Genomic DNA, 18999 nt, shown 5'->3' on the forward strand with positions numbered 1-18999 from the left:
CTGTTAAAAGGCTCCCAGAGGCCTGTTAAGGCAGAGGTTTGATTGTGCTACATTACTGTAGACTCTGCTTTTCTTGGTTTATTTCTAGTCCCTAGAATTACTGGATAAATAAAGAAGATAAATGAAGAAGAAGTCAAAGGACTGTTGGATGGGGAGGGATAGGTCATTTTATGGCATCCAGTTGATCTGTGCACACACTACAGAAGTTTTCATTTTTAGGACAGAGTAAGTGCATCATATATAGGGAAAAAATACTATTTAGTTTTTCATCATTTTATAGAAATTGCAACTGGGACATCTGCCTGGTTCAAGCAGAGGGTTTGAAGACTACTAAAACCAAATTAGACCGTTGATGTGGGAACTTTTCAGTGCCTGGAAAGTGTTTCATTTGTTGATTACTTCCATAAATAACTAAAAATTCTCTATTCAAAAAGCTTGTCGTATGCAGAATAAAAGGGTATTATGTTCTGCGAAGATTAATTCTTGTTGGCTCTGATGGTGTATGAAAGGATTTAATACTAGGGAAAAGAGTACTGAATTGAGAAATCTGCAGAAGGAAAATCCCATCAACCCAGCTCATGGTAAATGCTGTTGAGTGATACGGAGCGAGGATCAGCCTCTCCCAGCAGTTGGGCTCCCAGCCATGAAGGGCTTTGACAATGCTGACAGCAGACAAATGCAAAAACATGAAACTAGAGAAAAGTCTCTTGCAGGCTGAGGACCAGAGAATTTTGACACAGGTGAAAGGATGCTAAAGTCTCCTTGGCTGTTCGAGTTGATTTCATTCAGACTTTATCTTGTTATCTGTGTTACTTTATTTAACATAGTGATATATCTTAGGATGTTGAAGCATGTGATAATAAGTACATGTAAATGGGTATCAAGAATTGGCTTAAACAATTGGAAAACTAAACAATAATTAAATAATAAGGGAATTTTATTTACACAGTCTTTGTTTAAAAAAGGGCACTGTAAATAGTAAGTGCATCAAGTCTGTTACATTGCTTATGAGATCTGTATTTAAAGTCCAGTCATCTTGTCTTTGAAAGCAGATAACTGCAATGTTGGTAGTGAAATTGCAGAAAGAGAAGGCAAATATATTTCTCAGTATTAAAATTGGTTAATTCAGGAGGTGGATGTATTCTGGAGAAATAGTTGGCATAAGTAGCCTCCATTCTTTTCTATTAGGCAAGAGATTTTGTTACACAAAAATGCTTGATGTCTGTCCCCTGGCTTAAGTGTCTGTTGCATTTCCAGCTTTAGGTAGGGAGGGACGCATTTGGAGGTTGAATGATTAATACACGGACACAGCACCTTTTTGTTCAGTGCGCAATGGTGTCATGTAGTGACTTGTATTAATGATGGAACATTTTGTAGGCTCTGAACCTCTGATTTGGGGTTTTTCTTTACTGATATAAGTGCTTTTGTAGAGAATACTGATTTTTAGGCGTTGCTTCTTTCTTTTAATAAAAAATGAATCATTGTACAAAGTCATCATGCTCAAGTGTGTTCGTGTATACAACATACAGCAGTGTCAAATTTTCTCACGTTTTACTTTTGCAACAGAGCTCCCTTTTACTTACAAGTATTAGTTTCCCAAAGCGGTGGTAGTACCTCATTGCACCGTGCATACCCTTAGCTGTACGCACAGTAGTTTAGAGCCAAAACGTTTACTACATTTTTCTGCCAGATAGACCAGTGCTTGTTCAAGCAGATTGCCTTGGCATTGGGCCCACAAGAACCACAAACCCAGAAGCTGGAGAAATAATGCTTTTGTGGAAAGGGACTTCGCAGAGAAAATTCTGCCACAAACCTTGCCCTTTTTATTGCTTATCTGTCTTTGTACTTTCACAATCTCTTAAGCAGACAGGTCTCAACCTTAAGAGCTTATTTATACAAATTAACTGTCATAGCTACTGTAGAATGTAATATTCTGAAGCATTTCTTGACATGCACACTCCAAATAAAATAATTATGCAACATTAAAGTTTTTTATATTATTTTTCTTCTAGAACATGTTTAGAGGCTGGAATGCCTTGCCACAGACTATGCCTATGTGTTTTTTTTCACTCTTTGTGTCAGTAGCTCCCTGAATGTGCCAGGTGATCAGTGGCCAGAAGCTGAAGAGGATTTAGAAAAGAAACTGATACATGAAGGGAGGAAATGAAGACCTAACAGCAAGAGAACGGAAAGAGGATTTTGGAGGGGGTAACAGAATTTAGGAAGTTTTTTACTACCTTCTGTAGCTGAAAACTGGATTGAGGCCAGCAGTTCATTTCTAATAGAAAATAGCAAACTGAGGTAGAATGTCTCTGATCTTTTGAGTCAGAGAGGATTAATTACAGCAAGTATCAGATCACCTGTAAAGATACACAAGAAAAGCCAAGCAGTTGTGCTCGCTGGATATGAGTATTGAAAAGAGTTGCTGTTGTTACTGTTTAAACAAGACCACTCCAGTGAGGCACTAGGGCTGATTCTTGCTCTGCTGTCTCTACAGCAATTTTTTGATCACTTCTCCTTTCCTTACTAGCTGACCAAGTTTCTTCTTGTGTCCTTTTGTTTTTGGGAAGGCTGTTCCTATTTGTGTTCAGCATCTGCAGCAGCTGGCATTATTACTTATCCTGAAATACTGGAATGGGTGACATACAGAAGAATTTATGGCTATTGAGTAGCCTGATATTTTAATGCAAATTGCTGAAATTGAGAGTGAGATTAGTTTTAAAGATATAATGGTTAAGATAATTGTATAGGATGTAATGTAAATCTATTAATATTTTATTTGTATGTTTGTCAGTTAGATGTGCAATGTGGGGAAGAACACATAGCTTCCTGTCTCCAGGATTATTTTTCAAAAGACTTGAGGATTTATTTCCCAAAATTTAAAAAAGGTTCACTTGAGACTGTTCACAAATTCAGACCCAGTTCTGTGAATACTTTCAGCAAAAACTCTAACCAAATAACCCAAAATGTGAAATAGTTAATTTTAGCCTTTCTAAAATGAAACTGCTTTGGGTAAGAAGAAAGGAATGTATTGGAGACTTTAAAGTGTTTTAAATTAAAAAAAAAAAAAAAAATAGAGCAAAGCTGATGGCCGCCCCCTTCCCTTTCGTCCCTCGTTGCTCCCGCAGTGTCGCACAGGCAGGAAGGCTCTCGGACTGAGCTCTGAGAACTCAAGTTCAATTTTTTTTCTTTCCCTTGGCTGGAGTTAGAAAGCTTGGGCTTCTTGTTTCCCTCGAGAGCAGCCTGGTGGGCCATGTGGTGTTTTTGGTTGAGAGTCTCTCAGTCTTTTCTTTTTAAACTGATTGCTGGAAATGGCGGAGATTATCCTGGGGAAGGATGTGTCTGTGCTTTGCTTTGTTTGTTGCCCTAAACATCTGCTGTTGGCCACTACCAGTAGAGGATATCAGGTTAAAAGGAGTGTTGATCTGACCCAGTGTGGCTATTTTTCTGTTCCTCTACAGATAAATGATGATTTTCTGGGCCACAAAAAGATAACGGCACTGGTGTAAGGACATTTGGATAAGATAAAGATCCAGACTTCTGCTGTAAGTTTGGCTCAAAGGATGTTTAATGAACATCGAACCATTAAGAGCATGGGGATCTTCAGTTGTGGTACTACTGCCCTGCTTTTCTCCATACACTTTGGTTCTGTAAAAGGTGCCAAAATCATCCTCAGGATGTTCAGTTACTCATTTTCTGTCTTCCTGCTTTTTTTTCTTCCCCCAATTAAATATGATAAAAATAGAACAGTTTGTTTTCCCCTCACTCCACTGGAAAGAGCAAATAATACATTCATTTTTTGTGCCAGCCTGAAATGTATTAAATATATTTATTAAGTTGAGCCAATACTGCTTCCAGAAGAAAGAAGCCTGTATATTGTACAGATCTGTTTAGACAATGTAAATTTTAGGTTGACACTAGTTTCGAACTTGTTTTTTCTTTTTTTTTTTTTTTTTGAAAGCAGCAATGGAATGTTTGAACATTGTATTTCCCAGTGGGCTTAAATCTTATAGGCAATGTGAAGTGGACTTGAACAGCTGTATTATTATTTTAAAGTGTCAGGGCATGCAAAGTAGGATGTAAGAATAACATTTCAGGAGGTTTCAGTAGCTACAGACTGATTTCTTCCTGGTAAGATGGGTTTGGTTCTAATGAGCTGGCATATTTTATTGTTCAGAGTAGAAACCTTTGAAGCAGTTAAAATGGAAATTGGCCTTTGGCAAGTGAAACTGGACCTTGTTCCTGCATGAGGAAAAAAACCTTTGCTACTGATCACTGATAGTTGAGTCTTTAGTGCTCATTTTAAAAGCTGAGTTTTCTTCTGTTTATTTTGGTGTTTGTCCCCCTCCCTGGTATACTTATTACAGACATGTTTGTTGCTAAATTCTCACCAGGCATATGAAACTTGACAATATTTTATGTAATAATTTGAGTCACTTTTCCTACACTCTGTACGGGTCTGAGAAATGCATTTACTTCATTATTGTAATTTTGGAATTTTCAGCCTGTGGCACCCCAAATACCTAATGCTTGTATTACTGAATACCTTGTGAAAAATATATTAGCAGTGTGTCCAAAGCATATTTGTGATGGATGCCAAAATGTTCTCCTTAACTTGCTAGGAAAAAAAAACATGATTTACAATTTGAAAAAATTTTGCATATTGCAGGTAATTCTAGAGTTGAGGTTTTTGTGGTGTGTTTGATAATGTGCAGTAACTGCACAGAGAGAGAAACTAATTGATAATACAGCAAGAAAAATGAAAAATTACAGATTTTTCAAGCATAGCAAATAAACACAGACTTCTTTAGTAATCATTTTCAGAGTGTTGCCTCAGGTTGTAAGGTAAAACAATTTTAAAACTAAATTATGTTTATGCCATTTTAAGAGAGATTAGCAATGCATTTTGAAGAAGAATACTGCTATGAGCACCGAGTTTGATAATAAATTTCCTAACGTTCATGTATTTTAATCCAATATTGCCATTTATTAAAAAGCCTTGAAATCCATGTCTGGAGAACAACATCAATACAAGGTTGATCCTAGCATATTTCTTTTAGACTTGTCAAACAAGTGATCTCCATGATCTCTAGATGTACTCAGCAACACCCCATAGATTCTGATATAAAAAGTAACTTTTTTTTTCAGAACATTGACGTTGGAAGTCACATAAAAATAAATGAACACAGGAACAAGACATAAATACTGTGTTCAGAAAAATATTGCACTGAAAAGGGAACGGTCAAGAAGGTTGCTTTTGAGTTTGTTTCAGTTCACGCTGCATAGCACCACTTGTAGAATAATGTAGCTTCTTTTCCAATGTACTCTATAGAATTCACTTTTTTTTTCCCTGAATCAAAGCTATGTTTACTGTTTTTTACAAGAAGAAAGCCTCAGAACTCATCAGTATATGCTGAGTGGGACTATGAAAATGATTTATGTGGCTTTGACTACATTGAACTGAAATAAACAGATGCCAAAATAAACAGTCTTGCAATAGGGTTTTTTCGAGTCAAAACTGTAAGCATTATGTGGAGGACAAAATGATCCCACCATCTGAATTAAATGGTCACTTTTCTTCTGGTTCAGAGGTTTACTGGACATGTTAAGTGGGTGAAAATAAATGCTGAAATATGCAACATCAGAAGCCATTTTAAATTTCACTGCTTCTGACCCTGTACTGGAAGTACACAGAGCAGTTGAATTAGGGGAGAGTCGTGTTTTGGCATTTTTGTGCGTGCATCGATGTGATGTGTGTATATTTATGAAACAATCAGGATTAAAAATTCGAAGTATAATAAAGCTACAGCTGTATTCAAATGAATTTATGAGTGCTAAGATCTGGACAAAGAAAAGAATGGAAAAATATGAAGAACAGTACTAAAGACAAAGAGCTAGTATTTTCAAATTTGATGCTGAAATGACTCCTTTGAAACACTAGTTGTGAGTAGGCACCAGTGTCTTCCAGTTAAACAAAGTCCCTGTCCCCATTTTTGGTCTATAAGCAAGACTAAAACACAGTATTAAAGATACTAAGGTTTTCAGTATTTTTGTCCATTCATCTGTAGGCATACATAGCATTGCATTTGGTAATGCGGCATCATCAAAAGATTTCACAAAGGAATGGAGGACTAGAAGAAACCTCCTACAGGAGGAAGTCTAGTTTGATAACATCATAGGAAACAACATAATGATCTTTTATTAATTTCATTCAGGTCCCTCTTAAAATACCTAGAGGCCTGTTATCCTTTATCTCCTGGTCGGAAAGCTTTCCAGAACTGGATTTGTTTTTCCCAATTTCTAGGCAGTTTGTTCAGGTACAGCTTTTACTCAGCTGTTCTTATACTATTAGCTGAAATGTATCTTGGTGTTTATCCTTTTTTTCTTCTTTGTTACCATCAATTAGTAGTTGATTAGGACCCTTTCCATTAGGGAGAGGGGAGGCTACAGCCTGTGTGTCAGGGTAACTGAGCAAGCACACAGAACGGGTGCTCAATGCAATGGTATCCAAACAAAATCCTGTTGATAATCAATCCCCTAGTTAATAGTTGAAATACTTTGGGTGACTGGGGATCGTTTCAGGAATATATATATATATATATATATTTTTAAATTTAAGCATTTTGTGCTTTCTGTTTATTTGCTTTTGTGTAATGGGCACATTCCAGTTCCCTCTAGCTATCTGCTTGAGCTAGTCAATTTTACACCTTATTCCCAGTAATATAATTACAAAACCAGAGCCGTTTAAGAAAGACTTTTTATTCATTCCATACTTCAGTAGTGGTGGATGAAAGCAACACCTACATTGCCTCCCATTTTGTGTGTGTAATTTTTCCGTAAGTGTTTATTAGAGTCAAAGATCCAGTGGTTCTGAGAAACATGTAGGATGTCGAGACCAGCATTTTGGACCTACGCTTTTTTGGCATTTCGAAGAGTATGTAGCACTCAGTGGCTTTTGTTTGTTGCCTTGTCTTTGGTAGAAGGAAATCTGTATCTTAATGTTTTTGTTTTTCATGGTTTATACACTTTGGCACCCTGTGGTGGTTCTGCAGTCACCTGGTAAGCCAAACCCTTTTATTCTCCTTCGTTTTTTTTCTGACTGATCTCCCAGTTCATATTTGTGTTTTTCCCTTGGATACACAACTTTGCAGTCTTCACTGTTGAATTTTTTTCCCTTTCTCATTAATCACATCAATGAATTGAATCAAAACACTCGTATTTTAAAAGAATGAAACACAGAAACACAGATTATGTTTGTGAAAGTTTGTCTATTTTTCTAATTACAATATTCTTTTAGGTTTTATATGCAATTATAATTGCATGGAGTATTGACTGTCACAGATTATTTTAATTCTTTTTTTTTGACTGGGAGAGGGAAGAAGTAAGTTGCGTCCATATTGCCTTGATACAAAGGTGGGACACTTTGCTATTGGGATAATTTTTCTCTGTATTTCATGGCTTTGTAGTGGATCATCTACCTGAACAGAAGCTAAGCTGAGTCCTCAGCTAGCAAAGTCAGTGTTAGTTGAGGTGGTATTTAGCCTGCTTCCATCATATATTTGTTCCCTGAATGTTTCAGCATCGTTCTACAGATTCTGTGTGCACTATCACCATAAAAATGTGGTACCACTTCCCAAACTGAATTTTAAATGCCTATTCTATTGTGGTGAACAAATATCTGAAGAAATCCTGTGATGAAGGTAATGCTAAGGGTTAAAAAGACCCCAACAAAACATATCTGGTAGAGACAACAGCGTAGTAAAAGTGCTCGCCACACTCACGCAGCTACAGAGTTCTTGTTCAGAAATATCCCTGGAGGTTTCTTCAGCTGAAGCACCCGGTTATGTTGGTCCTCCCAATCATTCCTGGTTTTCCTATCATCTTTTCCATCGGGTTGTGTTGTATCAAGGGGCCGCCTGGTAGCCAGAGTTGGAAGGCTGACCCAGCTGAAAAATACATATATATATATATATATATATATATATATATATATATATATATATATATATATATATACATATTTTTTTTTCTTCCCTTGCATCATTATAGACACAGATTGTTTTTCTCCTGTGATTTACCATGTGTCCCCGCAAACACTTGTTCTGGCCCAGCTGAGAAAGCAGGCAGGGGGAGAAGGGAGTCCCCAGGGGAGCCTGACCTGCCTGGTCTGTCCATGTTCACCACATTACAGCTTTAAGTTTTACTTGTTCTCTTTCTCAGTGCTGTCTGTGGCTTTTTGTTTGTTTTTTCCTGTCGTCCTTGTTTTGGACTTTTACGTGTACCACCTTGCTAAGATAGTAAGTGCTTGAATTGTCACTGGTGTGCCAAGGACATAAGCTGTCGTTTCGGTTGGACCCTGGCTATGCTGTGCCTATTGGGTTGGCTCTTCACTGATGAATCCCGGTGAAAGTGGGAGTTGGTTGAGAGAAGTTGCAAAACAAAATGATGGCTTTGGTTGAAGAAGAGGACGTGAAGATTTTCCGTTGCTGAGAGTCTGTGCTTTCTGACTGAGGCAGTCACGGGCCGGAAGATTTTATGAATCTAGGGGATCCTTGACTGCAGTAGCATAAGAGGTTCGTGATTCATCCAGTGCATTTATCCTTCCAACACTTCTCTTTTTTTCTTCTTCCTCTCCCCCAAACTGAGGTGCAGAGATTTAATAATTTATCAGCTACACATACAGATCTGAGACTTAGATGTGAACTAAATCTATGACTTTTAAGTGCCTGGTCAGCCTTCTCTTTGGACTGTTATTTGCAATGCTTGTAGCTGGACACATTCCTTTTGCTTTGTCTCCAAGAGGGTAATTGCCCTTTGATGCAGTCATTGATGAAATTATCATTCCTCTGTAGTCAGCTGATCAGATGGTGCTTTTCTAAGGTTATTTTTAGAAAACACTGAATATACAATGAAGGAGTTTACTTTGTGTACTCCCATCCAGACAGGTGACTAATTTAACCTTTGAGATTGCACTGTGTACTCGTTTGTTAACAGTGGATGCAATTCAAATTGCAGTAGAGGGTGAATAGAGCTCTGTGTGACTTTTATGGAGCTCTCGGTGTTTTCTTTCTCCTTCTTCTGTATTTCAGAATTGCAGGTGAAAAGGCCTCTGCACTTCTTCTGCTAATATTTGAACTATAAAGATGCTGGAGGTAAAACTTCCCATGGATATAGGGGTACCATGACACTTTGTTCATGTTAAGGCAACGTCTAAATCTGTTTGTTTCCATGGAACGCTGCAAAGATTTTGTTCAGCTCTTTGTGGTCTGAGTGGATTCAGTTTAAGGCTACTCCCACAAATATGAGGGATAATACTTCTTTTTGCATTCAGTATGTTAAAATAATTGGATAGGGTCTCAGGGACTGACTTTTCGCATAATTTCTCTTACACAAATTATTAACGATGGAACAGCGGTAGGTCAGATGCGTAGCTGCTGCATTTCACTGAAATAGTTTTAATTAAAACTGGCATTAATTTGGTTCTTTTTGTTTGCTTTCTTTAGCATGTATCATGCTAAAGAGCTTTTGGAGTAACATAATCAGTAGTGTTTGGTGTCGTTCTTCAGTGTGGTCTAAAGACATCACCATCTCTGGAACTCATGCTTACATTTTTTTTTTGTAGTCTCACAAAGATGTGGTGGTTTTTTTGTTGTTGTATGGTTGGTTTTAATCATTTGTGTAACTATAATTCTGCTTCACCATTCTGGAACAATTGTACATTTTTGGGTCAGCCCATATTTCACTTCAGTAACTGAAATGATTGCCCGCTTCCACCTCTTTCTTTGAAACAAATTGGTTATAATTGCTTGAGTATTCTGGACAGGATTTAAACTTGAATTTTATGTTGTATTGGTGAAAGCTTTGCCTAGTGATAAAATGTGTGAAAGATATTACAGAGATATGCAATTTATTTTGTTCAGCATAGCAGTGAGAAAGTTCATATGGTTGGGAGTGCAATTAATTAATGAAGTTAACCAGAAAAATTGAAATTAAATTCCATTTTTAATATTCTGCCTGGGGAAGTGATATTGCTTGTTTCTTCAGCAGTGTTAGAACATATGATGGGTTGAAACTGTTTTAACCTTCTTTAATAATTTAACATAGTAAGAAGATACTGTGTGAATAGTTACGTTTTAGATGGTGCTGGGAATACGTGTTGCTGGTTACCGGCAGAAGAGGGAAGATGTACTTCTGTGGACAAGGGGACAGAATAGGTTGTATTGGATGAGTGTGAGAGCAACTGGCAAGTAATTTATTAATCACAGAAATAAATTTAACTAACATAATAATGTTATAATTACAGAAGGTTTCCAGGGCACAGGTTTGCCAGAGGACAATCGAGTGTTTAACTTATAATTTTTCTCTTTTATTTTAGGCTCTCGATGTTGACCGCACTGTTCTCTATAAAATGAAGAAATCTGTCAAAGCCATAAACATATCTGGTCTGGGTGAGTACATAATAATTCCTGGTAGATTATATTGGCAAAATTGGAGGATTTAAACAGTCAGTCATCTTACTGAATCAGAGAGAGAATTATATGGGTAACTCTGAGTAGAGAAAAATGTATGTTTTAAACGGCCATCTTGAACTACCTACTTGATCATGAGCTCAGTAAGGATGAAATCTCAGCAGGCAGCTGAAGCTGTAATATTCAGCTGGTGTGCTGCTATTAAGTGTGCAAACTCTGCCAGGTCTGGGCTACCTGCTCCTTCTGCCACCCCTGGTGCTTGGCAGATCCCTAAATGAGATTTTTAGTTCATATAAAGTTGCATATGCAGTGAAATCAACTTAACTGGGATTAGATGAGCACCTGAAATGGGAAGGCTTATGTGTCATTGAGAGCTGAGGGCATGGGAGGGGTGAAATGACTCTCCTTGGCAGCAACATTGGCTCTACTGCTTTGTGAAACTTCACCTTTCCTGGTGGCTTCCAGTTACGTATGGTGAAAACTTTATGGCAAGAGAGGGCTGATGAGCTGCAATTCTTTTGTTGTCATGATGCACAGAGTCAGATATTTCTTTTGCAATGCTGATAAAAATACAAAGAACTATTGCTGTATGTATTTTTATATGTGTGCCAATCTCATGGAGTGTTGTGTTTATCTTCTTTGAAAAAATAACTCAAGCTTTTCTTTTTGTGGATCAGCATTTTGTGAATAAGAAACAGCATTTGTTTTTGTTGATAAGAAATATCATTTTGTTGGCTTTTGTTCTCGCTTTGCAGTTCATAGCAATTAGAGCCAACAAAACCTATATTGTATGCAAAACAGGCCTGGCGACCTTGGAGAGCCACCAGTATCTGACAGAACTTGTGGGCATGTTGGTGTTCAGATATAAGGTTATAACAAGAACTGCTGTTGTGGTATAATTCTTATCAGCTAATTGAAAGTAAGTTCATTCTTGCCTAACCTAGTGTAGCTGTTATCTTTGGAATATGGAGGGTCCAATTTCAAGTTCATCTGGAGCCGTGTCATCTGTTACATATTTATTTGGCACCCTTTCATCTGAATTTTTTTTTTCTTATATAATTTTTGAGTGCTTGACTCTGCCTCATAATCAGTGTACTTGTTAGAACATTGTAGTAAATCACTACAGTTTTTGCATAAAATCAGTACCTTGCCTAGTTTTTAAATTAATGCTGCCCAATATTGACAATAAAGAAGCATTTAGAGGCATTTGTCTTCTACCCGCAGAAATATCACTAAACCTGCCACATGCCAGCCCTTGGGGTTTCTTTTGAGACAAAAAAGCTCCTGTGGCCCTGCACTCTTAAGAACACAGCTACTGGATTTTTAATATAGGTCCCCTGACTATTAAGTAATCGCATTTTGGCTTTCTTTTTTAATGTGTGAATTTAGAAACAGTTATGGAGGATTAGATAGTGAGTCCAGTGTGTACAAAATTTAGTTTCTTACTTGAAAAAAAACCTTTAAACCCTCAAATAAACCTGGTTTGGATTTCTCTTTTTAATAGATTCCAAACCTTTTGCTTGTCAGAAAACTTTTAAAATCCATCAGGAAGAAACCATAAGACACAGAGAGTATTTTGGAGGGATCCGTCAAAAAAATATAATTTTGTGTTCTTCAGAAGCACTTGTGAAGTACTAGCTCAGCTAATGGTATTGCTGCACTAACTACCATCAGGATTATGGAGAGTGTTTCAGAACTGCTCTTGAGCTGCTGGTTTTTTGGCATTGTTTAATGTGGTGCATAGATCCAGAAGAACGATCCCTAGGATGCTGGGCAATAGCAAACTCTTGGGGATGCTGTATGGAATAGCAAGCTTTTGTTTTCTAAGGTAAAAAGTCAGTGTGGTTCAGCTACTGATTGCACACCTAACTGCAACAGTTAATGGTAGCGGCCTTTTCACCTGGTTTTCATGTCGTGGCAGCTTTCTCTTCTTGCTGTTATGAATTGTGTCCTGACCTTCACCCTTGCCTGTGTTCACATACACTAAGCTGGATGCAGGAAGCAGTCCGAATGCAGAAAGCAGTATGGAAATAATTCACTTTACTGAGTAGCTATGTGAACTAGAGGAGTTGTGACCTGCTACATGCTGTCTGTGCCAGTTTGTTTAAAGCTTGTTCAGGTGTGTGTACATCACATGATAGTATTAGCTCAACATTCTTACTTCATCCTGCAGCGCAAGTAGTAAAAAATTTCTTAAGTGCTCAGCCCCTACTGTTGATGCTGAGGAAAAATAAATACAGTTCAATGCTAGGACTTAGTTTTTAACCTGAATGGCTGTATAAAACCTGGCTTTTACAGGCTGAAAATGCAAGTGCTCAAGGTAGAAACTTGTAGAATTTATGCTGTTTGTGTAACTTCAGTTCTACATGTACATTATGACTATTTTTAATTCCACAATATTATACCACCACTCCACAGGGGTTCAGTGTAATATGTTGGAAACTGAAGAAAATTTGTAGCTACTTGAGAAACAAAGTTCTTGAATTTCTGTCCGAATAGGAATGTTGTGTCTGAATAGGCTTATTGTTAAGTTGTAGCATGCTAGATTTATTTAACTGATTATTTAACTAATGCATAGAAATTTAGTGAAACAGCATTGCATTAAGAATCCTTTGGATTTTCAATGTGTTGGTGTCTACAAACAGGCTTGAAATTAAACTGGATCATTGCTTGTTTGAACAGACTAATCCTCTCTAAATAATCTTCAGGATTTATGCTGGTCTCATGTAATGACCAAGAAAGGATCTTTGTTCTTATTAATGCATAATCCGTTTTCTAGGGTGTGTTTTTTTTCCCAACTTCCTTTGAAGTGTTAGAAATTGGCCACAGCTAGAATAAGAGCTATGCAACATTAACTTTCTCAGGTGCCAGTGCAGTGTGCTTTGCCCATGTGCTCAAGGTTTACATGGTCACTAACCTGAGTTCAGGAAGACTTTTGGTTTTATTCCACAGATCAAATTGACGGTGACTTTTTATGCCTGTCTCCACAAGCAAGTAGTCTGGTGTCCTAGGAGTGAATCAGTAGGTTGAAGTAGTTAAAACTTAGGCCCCTCAGGTTTCGCTTATATTTGAATCAGGGGAACTTGCTGTAGGCCTAGATCTTATCTCATTCCCCGGGTTCAATAACCCCACAACATGTGCCCACAACATGTGCAGCTCGAGGCTTTCTGAAGGGCAGAAGCATTGGGTGCGTGCTGGATGACTTGCCCTGGTGCAGCCTGCCCCATGATTCAGAACCTGATGTCTCCATTAAGCACTGGATCACTTCTGGGGCAGAGCTGCTGGTTTTGTTGTCTCGAAAAGGAATCTACTTGTTATGAACCAAAAGTGCTTTGAGAGCTGAACTGGGCTGTGGTAAACACAGGCTGCTAGGATTTGCTTCAGATCCTCCCTGTTGCTCTGAATCGCAGAGCTGACATAGGTGCCGGTTTTGTCCTCACCTGTAGTGTTGTTTGTAGTTCCATTTCATAAGATTGCCCAAGAGTCTTATGTATCTATTGTCTTCTATTGCAGAGATCCGGGAGTCCGCCAACACACTCAGTCTCCTCTGTTTCTTTGTTCAGCACACAGTTAAAATTAGAGTTAATAAAAGACTCTAAAAGTTCATTGTAGGATTTATGTGGTTGCTGGTATGGTGCGGAAATATTGTTGGTATTTCTGGAGTGGGTACCTGTCAGGTGATTGTCTTGTCTTGGTGACACATTGTCTTTTGTACAGCATGTGGATAGATACACCTAAACCAGAATTAGTGAGGTACATCATACTTTCATACTTCTGGCATCATACCAGTGTTAAAATATCAGTAATAAATGTTTATTGTATGAAGTAAACATTCTTAGCAAGAAATCTTCTGAAGAATTTAAAAAAAAAAAAAAAACAAACCCTCAATTGTAATTTCAATTACATTTTATCTACTGATGATATTTTCATGTTTTGCTCTTTTTGAAGCTCACGTGGAAAATGAAGAACAGTATACACAAGCACTGGAGAAATTCGGAGGCAACTGTGTTTGCAGGGATGACCCAGATTTGGGAACAGCATTTTTAAAATTTTCTGTGTTTACAAAGGAATTAACTGCACTCTTCAAAAATTTGGTAAGAATTACGTAAGAAAAACATGTCGAAATTTTAAGACTATTACAAAGGCTATATTTCTGAATTATAACAGCTCTTTGTGTTGAAGACAATTTGTGTTTTAGCAACCACTGTTCTTAAAAAAATTCTTGGCCTAGGAAGATGTCTCATGCCCTGGCCTTTCCCCTTGCAACACTCCAGACTAAAAAAATGCAAAAAAACCCAAACACCCAGAAACCAAAACAAAGGAGAACAAAACAAACAAACAAACAAACAAAAAACCAAACCACCACAAAAAAAAACAAACAAACCCAACAAAACCCCCTCTTCTAACAATTCTCACATCTGAAAGGTTATCATAATAAAGTAGTTATAACAAGTATTATAAACCACGTATATCAGTGTGCTTTAAAATTCTGAAACCTGTGAAACCCAGCTTGGTTTTACTTTACCCAATGTTGCTTTTACTTTGTTTTCACACTTTCTGTTTGTCTTTATAAAGGGAGATTTTAGTGCCGCTGGAAGAGAGAGTCTCTTGCTTCTGAGGGGAGAGAGTCAGGATAACATAATCAAACATAAGGCTATAATGACAGTGGTGTCCACTGGGGACCAATCCTGCAACTGAAGCCAATAAGACTTAAAAGCACCCTTCAGTGAGCCAAATGGGATGGAGCCAAATGGAATGACAGAAGTTTTAGTTATGAATGAAGAATTTTCAGCCTCAATTTCACATTAATTAGAGGGCACAAAAAGAGCAGATTCTGACTACATCCTCCTAGCTACAGCATTCCTGTGTCTGAGTAAGCCCCAAGCTTACTTGAATCCACAGAACTCTGAAACCAGGGGCTACAAAGGGGACATGACCCAGATTCCTACAAGCATTTGAAAGTCTGTGCTTGATGAAATCAATGAGATGGAGACACATCAAATGTTTTTGTGAGTCCAGACCAAATGTCTGTAGTTTGCAGCCAGCTGGTCATAATCAGTTCTTTGGGGAATGTTTCCAGCTGATGGGATTGAGGGCAGTCCCATTCACTCCCTGGTGCTGTCCTTTCTTTTTACCCAGTTATGATATAGATGGGAGAGAATCTAGCCCCAGATGTGTATGTCAATGGTGAAATGTATTTCATATTGGTCATATTGATTTGAATATCTCTGGATGTAGAAATACCATCAGAAGAGACATCTTTATTGAATGTCAGTCAGTAGTCCTGGGTCTACCATATAGAGGTCGACTGCTCATGTGGAAGGGGAAATAGAACAGGTCTTCTAATTCATACCTTCTGTTGCCTAAAAAACCTTCTCTATCATGTATTAATTGCAATATGGTGACTCCATTAAGCAAATGGATCTGGGGAATGTGATGTTTAGGTGGTTTTAAAAAGCATTCTACTAAAAGCTGCACCCTGTCCCCAGAAAAACCTTTGAATTTATTCTATTTCAAAAAGAATTTTAAAAGCTAAAAAATGTTGCAGTTTTACCAATTAAAAAAAAAAAAATAAATCTTAGCGATCTGTTCTCTTAAAAACAGTAATTACTATCTTTTCAAAATGTTTCAGACAAGAACAACTTTTCTTCCAGGAACTGGAAAGGGGAAAATATGTATATATATGTTTGTACGAAGCGAGATGCATGTTTTTATTGCCTTTTCTTATCCATGTAAGTGTTCTGTGTGTCTTCTCCAAGGAATATTTCTAAAACTTCTTGGTCTGTACTGCTTTTTCACTAACAACTATGTATTGTTGCTTCAGTTTGTTCCTATAAGAAGAGGATATCTCATGAGACAGGAGCAGAGTCTGATTTTCTGTGTTTCTGAAGCGAATAATAATTTTGCATGGACATTAATGTATTTTTTTTTTTCTTTATTGCAATAGCATAGGCACTTTCTCTCTCCTTTAGTACTGTCCAGTGAAGGCCAGGTCTCTGGAAGGTTCTGTTCTTCCCTAAAATGCTTCATGTTGTTGAAGTTTGAAGTTTTTTGTTGTCTCCTGACTAGTAGAGGAAAACTGAAAAAACAGACGAACCTAAGGGTCCTTGAGTTTGGTGTCTCTCTAGGAAAATAGTTTCCTCCAGAAAGAAATACACATGAAAAAAGACCTGAACTTCATTATTACTTGAAAATACCATATTTATTTTAAAAAATCTAGAATTATAAAAGAATTATTAAACAAAATTAAAGTTTTATGTAACTTCGCCTTTTGGAAATTAATACCACTAAAATAAATTGTTGGTAACTGGTCACTTTGAAGACTTGTTCGTAAGTTCATTGACAGAGGTCTAGTTTTCTAAGAGGTTGCAAGAGCATTGACTAGTGTAAAAAGTCCTATACAGTAATTGGAAACAATTTGGGGTGCTGTTTTCCTGCAGTCATGTAAGAACCAAGTCACATGCAGTTTCACAGTGTGATGAAGTATCAAAGTCTTCAAGCGTGTTGGCAGTAAAAACATCCCTCTCCTCTGGTGTTTCCTTGTAGCACCCAACATATTTTGGGTTTAAATAGTTTAATCAAAAAAGTAACCATGGACATACAACCTGCTGCTGTTAAAAACACATTCTGAAAGATACTATTTTTAAATAGACCTATGCCTGGAGTTTCATGGGGACCTGAATTTCCACAGAAGATTTTAGCTGAAACGAGCAGGGAATGTGCAAGGAAGTGAGAGGACGTGTTCAGACTGGAACAGATGCCAAAGCTGTTAACACTGGCAAAGCTTTAGGGCTACTGTCAAGTTTTCCTTTGTCATATATTTTGCTTTTGTTTCTAGAAGCTGATGTGTTCTGTCAGCTCTTGGCCTGGGTGGCATTTAGAGCTGTAGCTCACAAGTGTTTCTGCAAAATGATTTTCTTTAAACTTGTCTTTAGCAAGGTAAAGGAAAGCTATTATAGAATTTTTCTACTTCAGCATCTGTTTTCTCTAATGTTTTTAAAGGTTTCCAATAACACACTGATGTTTTTGTGGACTTATAAAGGCATCAGTGTTTTAAAATATTTCATTAACATCTGAAGCTTTTTTCCTTGGAATCCAATTATTCAATTGTAAACTATTCAAGTTAAAGTTCAAGTCTTGGGGTTTTAGACATGTTTTGCTACGCTTTTTTATGTGTGCACTTCTAAATAGTGCATAGATCTCAAAAAATCTTTGAAGAATTTTGATTCTTCACATTTGAAGTGAATTCTAGAACACCTTTAGGAGGAGTAAATTGATATTTTCTGTATATCAGCGTCTCATAATTTAACTTTAGCCTTTCTAACACATTGTTTTGATCAGCTTATGATACACTGGGAGTATTTTTTTCTCTTGCTATAGCTCCAACACCAAGCTACAATTTTTCATTCAGCTTCTTTTGGATTAGAAATATTTTTAAGGAGATTGATGAATCAATGTGGGGTTTTTGGCTAGTGAATTATCAAAAAACTCTAGAGGGTTTTTCAGAGGTAACATGGTACCTTTTGCGGCATGTACAGTGTTGCTTCTTGATGGTAATCTTGGTGCTAATTCCTGGCAGAATGGTGGCACCCACAGTGCCCAGGTGGGTTAGTTCTGTATGTCACTTACAGTGTTAATTACTCTGTCTTCACAATAAATTTAATGCCAAGTTATGAAGATGTGAGTATTAATATGAACAATGTTAGGACAAGGAAAGGCTGATTTCAACGTGTTTGCACTCCAAATATTTTTTCCTTTTAATCCTATCCTTAGACCGTTAAGCCAAAAAGAAATAAAATCTGTCGTTGCCTGTCATCTTTGTCAGCGCTCCTTCAAAAGGGATTTGATCTGTGAAGATGAAGTAGCTATTTAACAAATTCCATTTTCTGTATTTGTTGTTCTACATACTCTTTGCACTTTCTTTTTAGTTTATTTAAATTTAAAGCTCATGAAACATGCTGGAATCTGATGTTTCCACTCTGTGGAAGGTAACTGGGAGGAAGAGACTCTGTGTGAGAAGTTTTTCTATTAATAATCCTTAGATTTTTTAGCCAGGAAAAATGGAAGAACAATGATAATATTTTTCTGACTGTATGCTTCTGTTTTACTTCATCTTTTAAATGTAAGAAGGAGATTTACTTAAATGTAAAAGGTAACAAATAACAAAACTGAAGGAAATAGCTTTTCTGTACGATATATAATAAACACACATATATAATAAACTTTAAATTATTATATACATATATACATAAACTTAAGAATTTTATTTCTGGGATAGTAGGTCAAACTAAGGTTTTAAAAAAATGTTTGATGCTTGAACCTTCACAAGCATATTTTGTTTAGAAGGAATCAGTTAAGTGCATGAAAAAGCTACAGACATACATATTTGAGGTTGGAGTGTTATATATGAAACTTAATGATTTAAGTTGTCTTGTTTCAGATTTTCACTGGTACACTTCAGGAGAGGTTGGTTTAATGGTGAGAGAAAAAAAAAAAGTGAGAGTACTTTTTGATTTACACATGTGAAGAA

General features: G+C 37.0%; 1 protein-coding gene across 2 annotated transcripts in view; it reads left to right on the forward strand.

Annotated features, from left to right (window-relative positions):
• The window catches only part of ASAP2 (ArfGAP with SH3 domain, ankyrin repeat and PH domain 2), a 91361-nt gene that overhangs the window by 13355 nt on the left and 59007 nt on the right, over positions 1-18999 (forward strand). For both annotated transcript variants that reach the window (XM_065833889.2, XM_065833890.2), the window contains exons 2-3: positions 10376-10448; positions 14418-14563. In XM_065833889.2, coding sequence (XP_065689961.1) covers positions 10376-10448; positions 14418-14563 — 219 coding nt within the window. The remainder of the gene's footprint in view (positions 1-10375; positions 10449-14417; positions 14564-18999) is intronic.

The sequence above is a fragment of the Patagioenas fasciata genome, chromosome 3 (genome assembly GCF_037038585.1).
Source record: "Patagioenas fasciata isolate bPatFas1 chromosome 3, bPatFas1.hap1, whole genome shotgun sequence".
NCBI lineage: Eukaryota > Metazoa > Chordata > Aves > Columbiformes > Columbidae > Patagioenas > Patagioenas fasciata.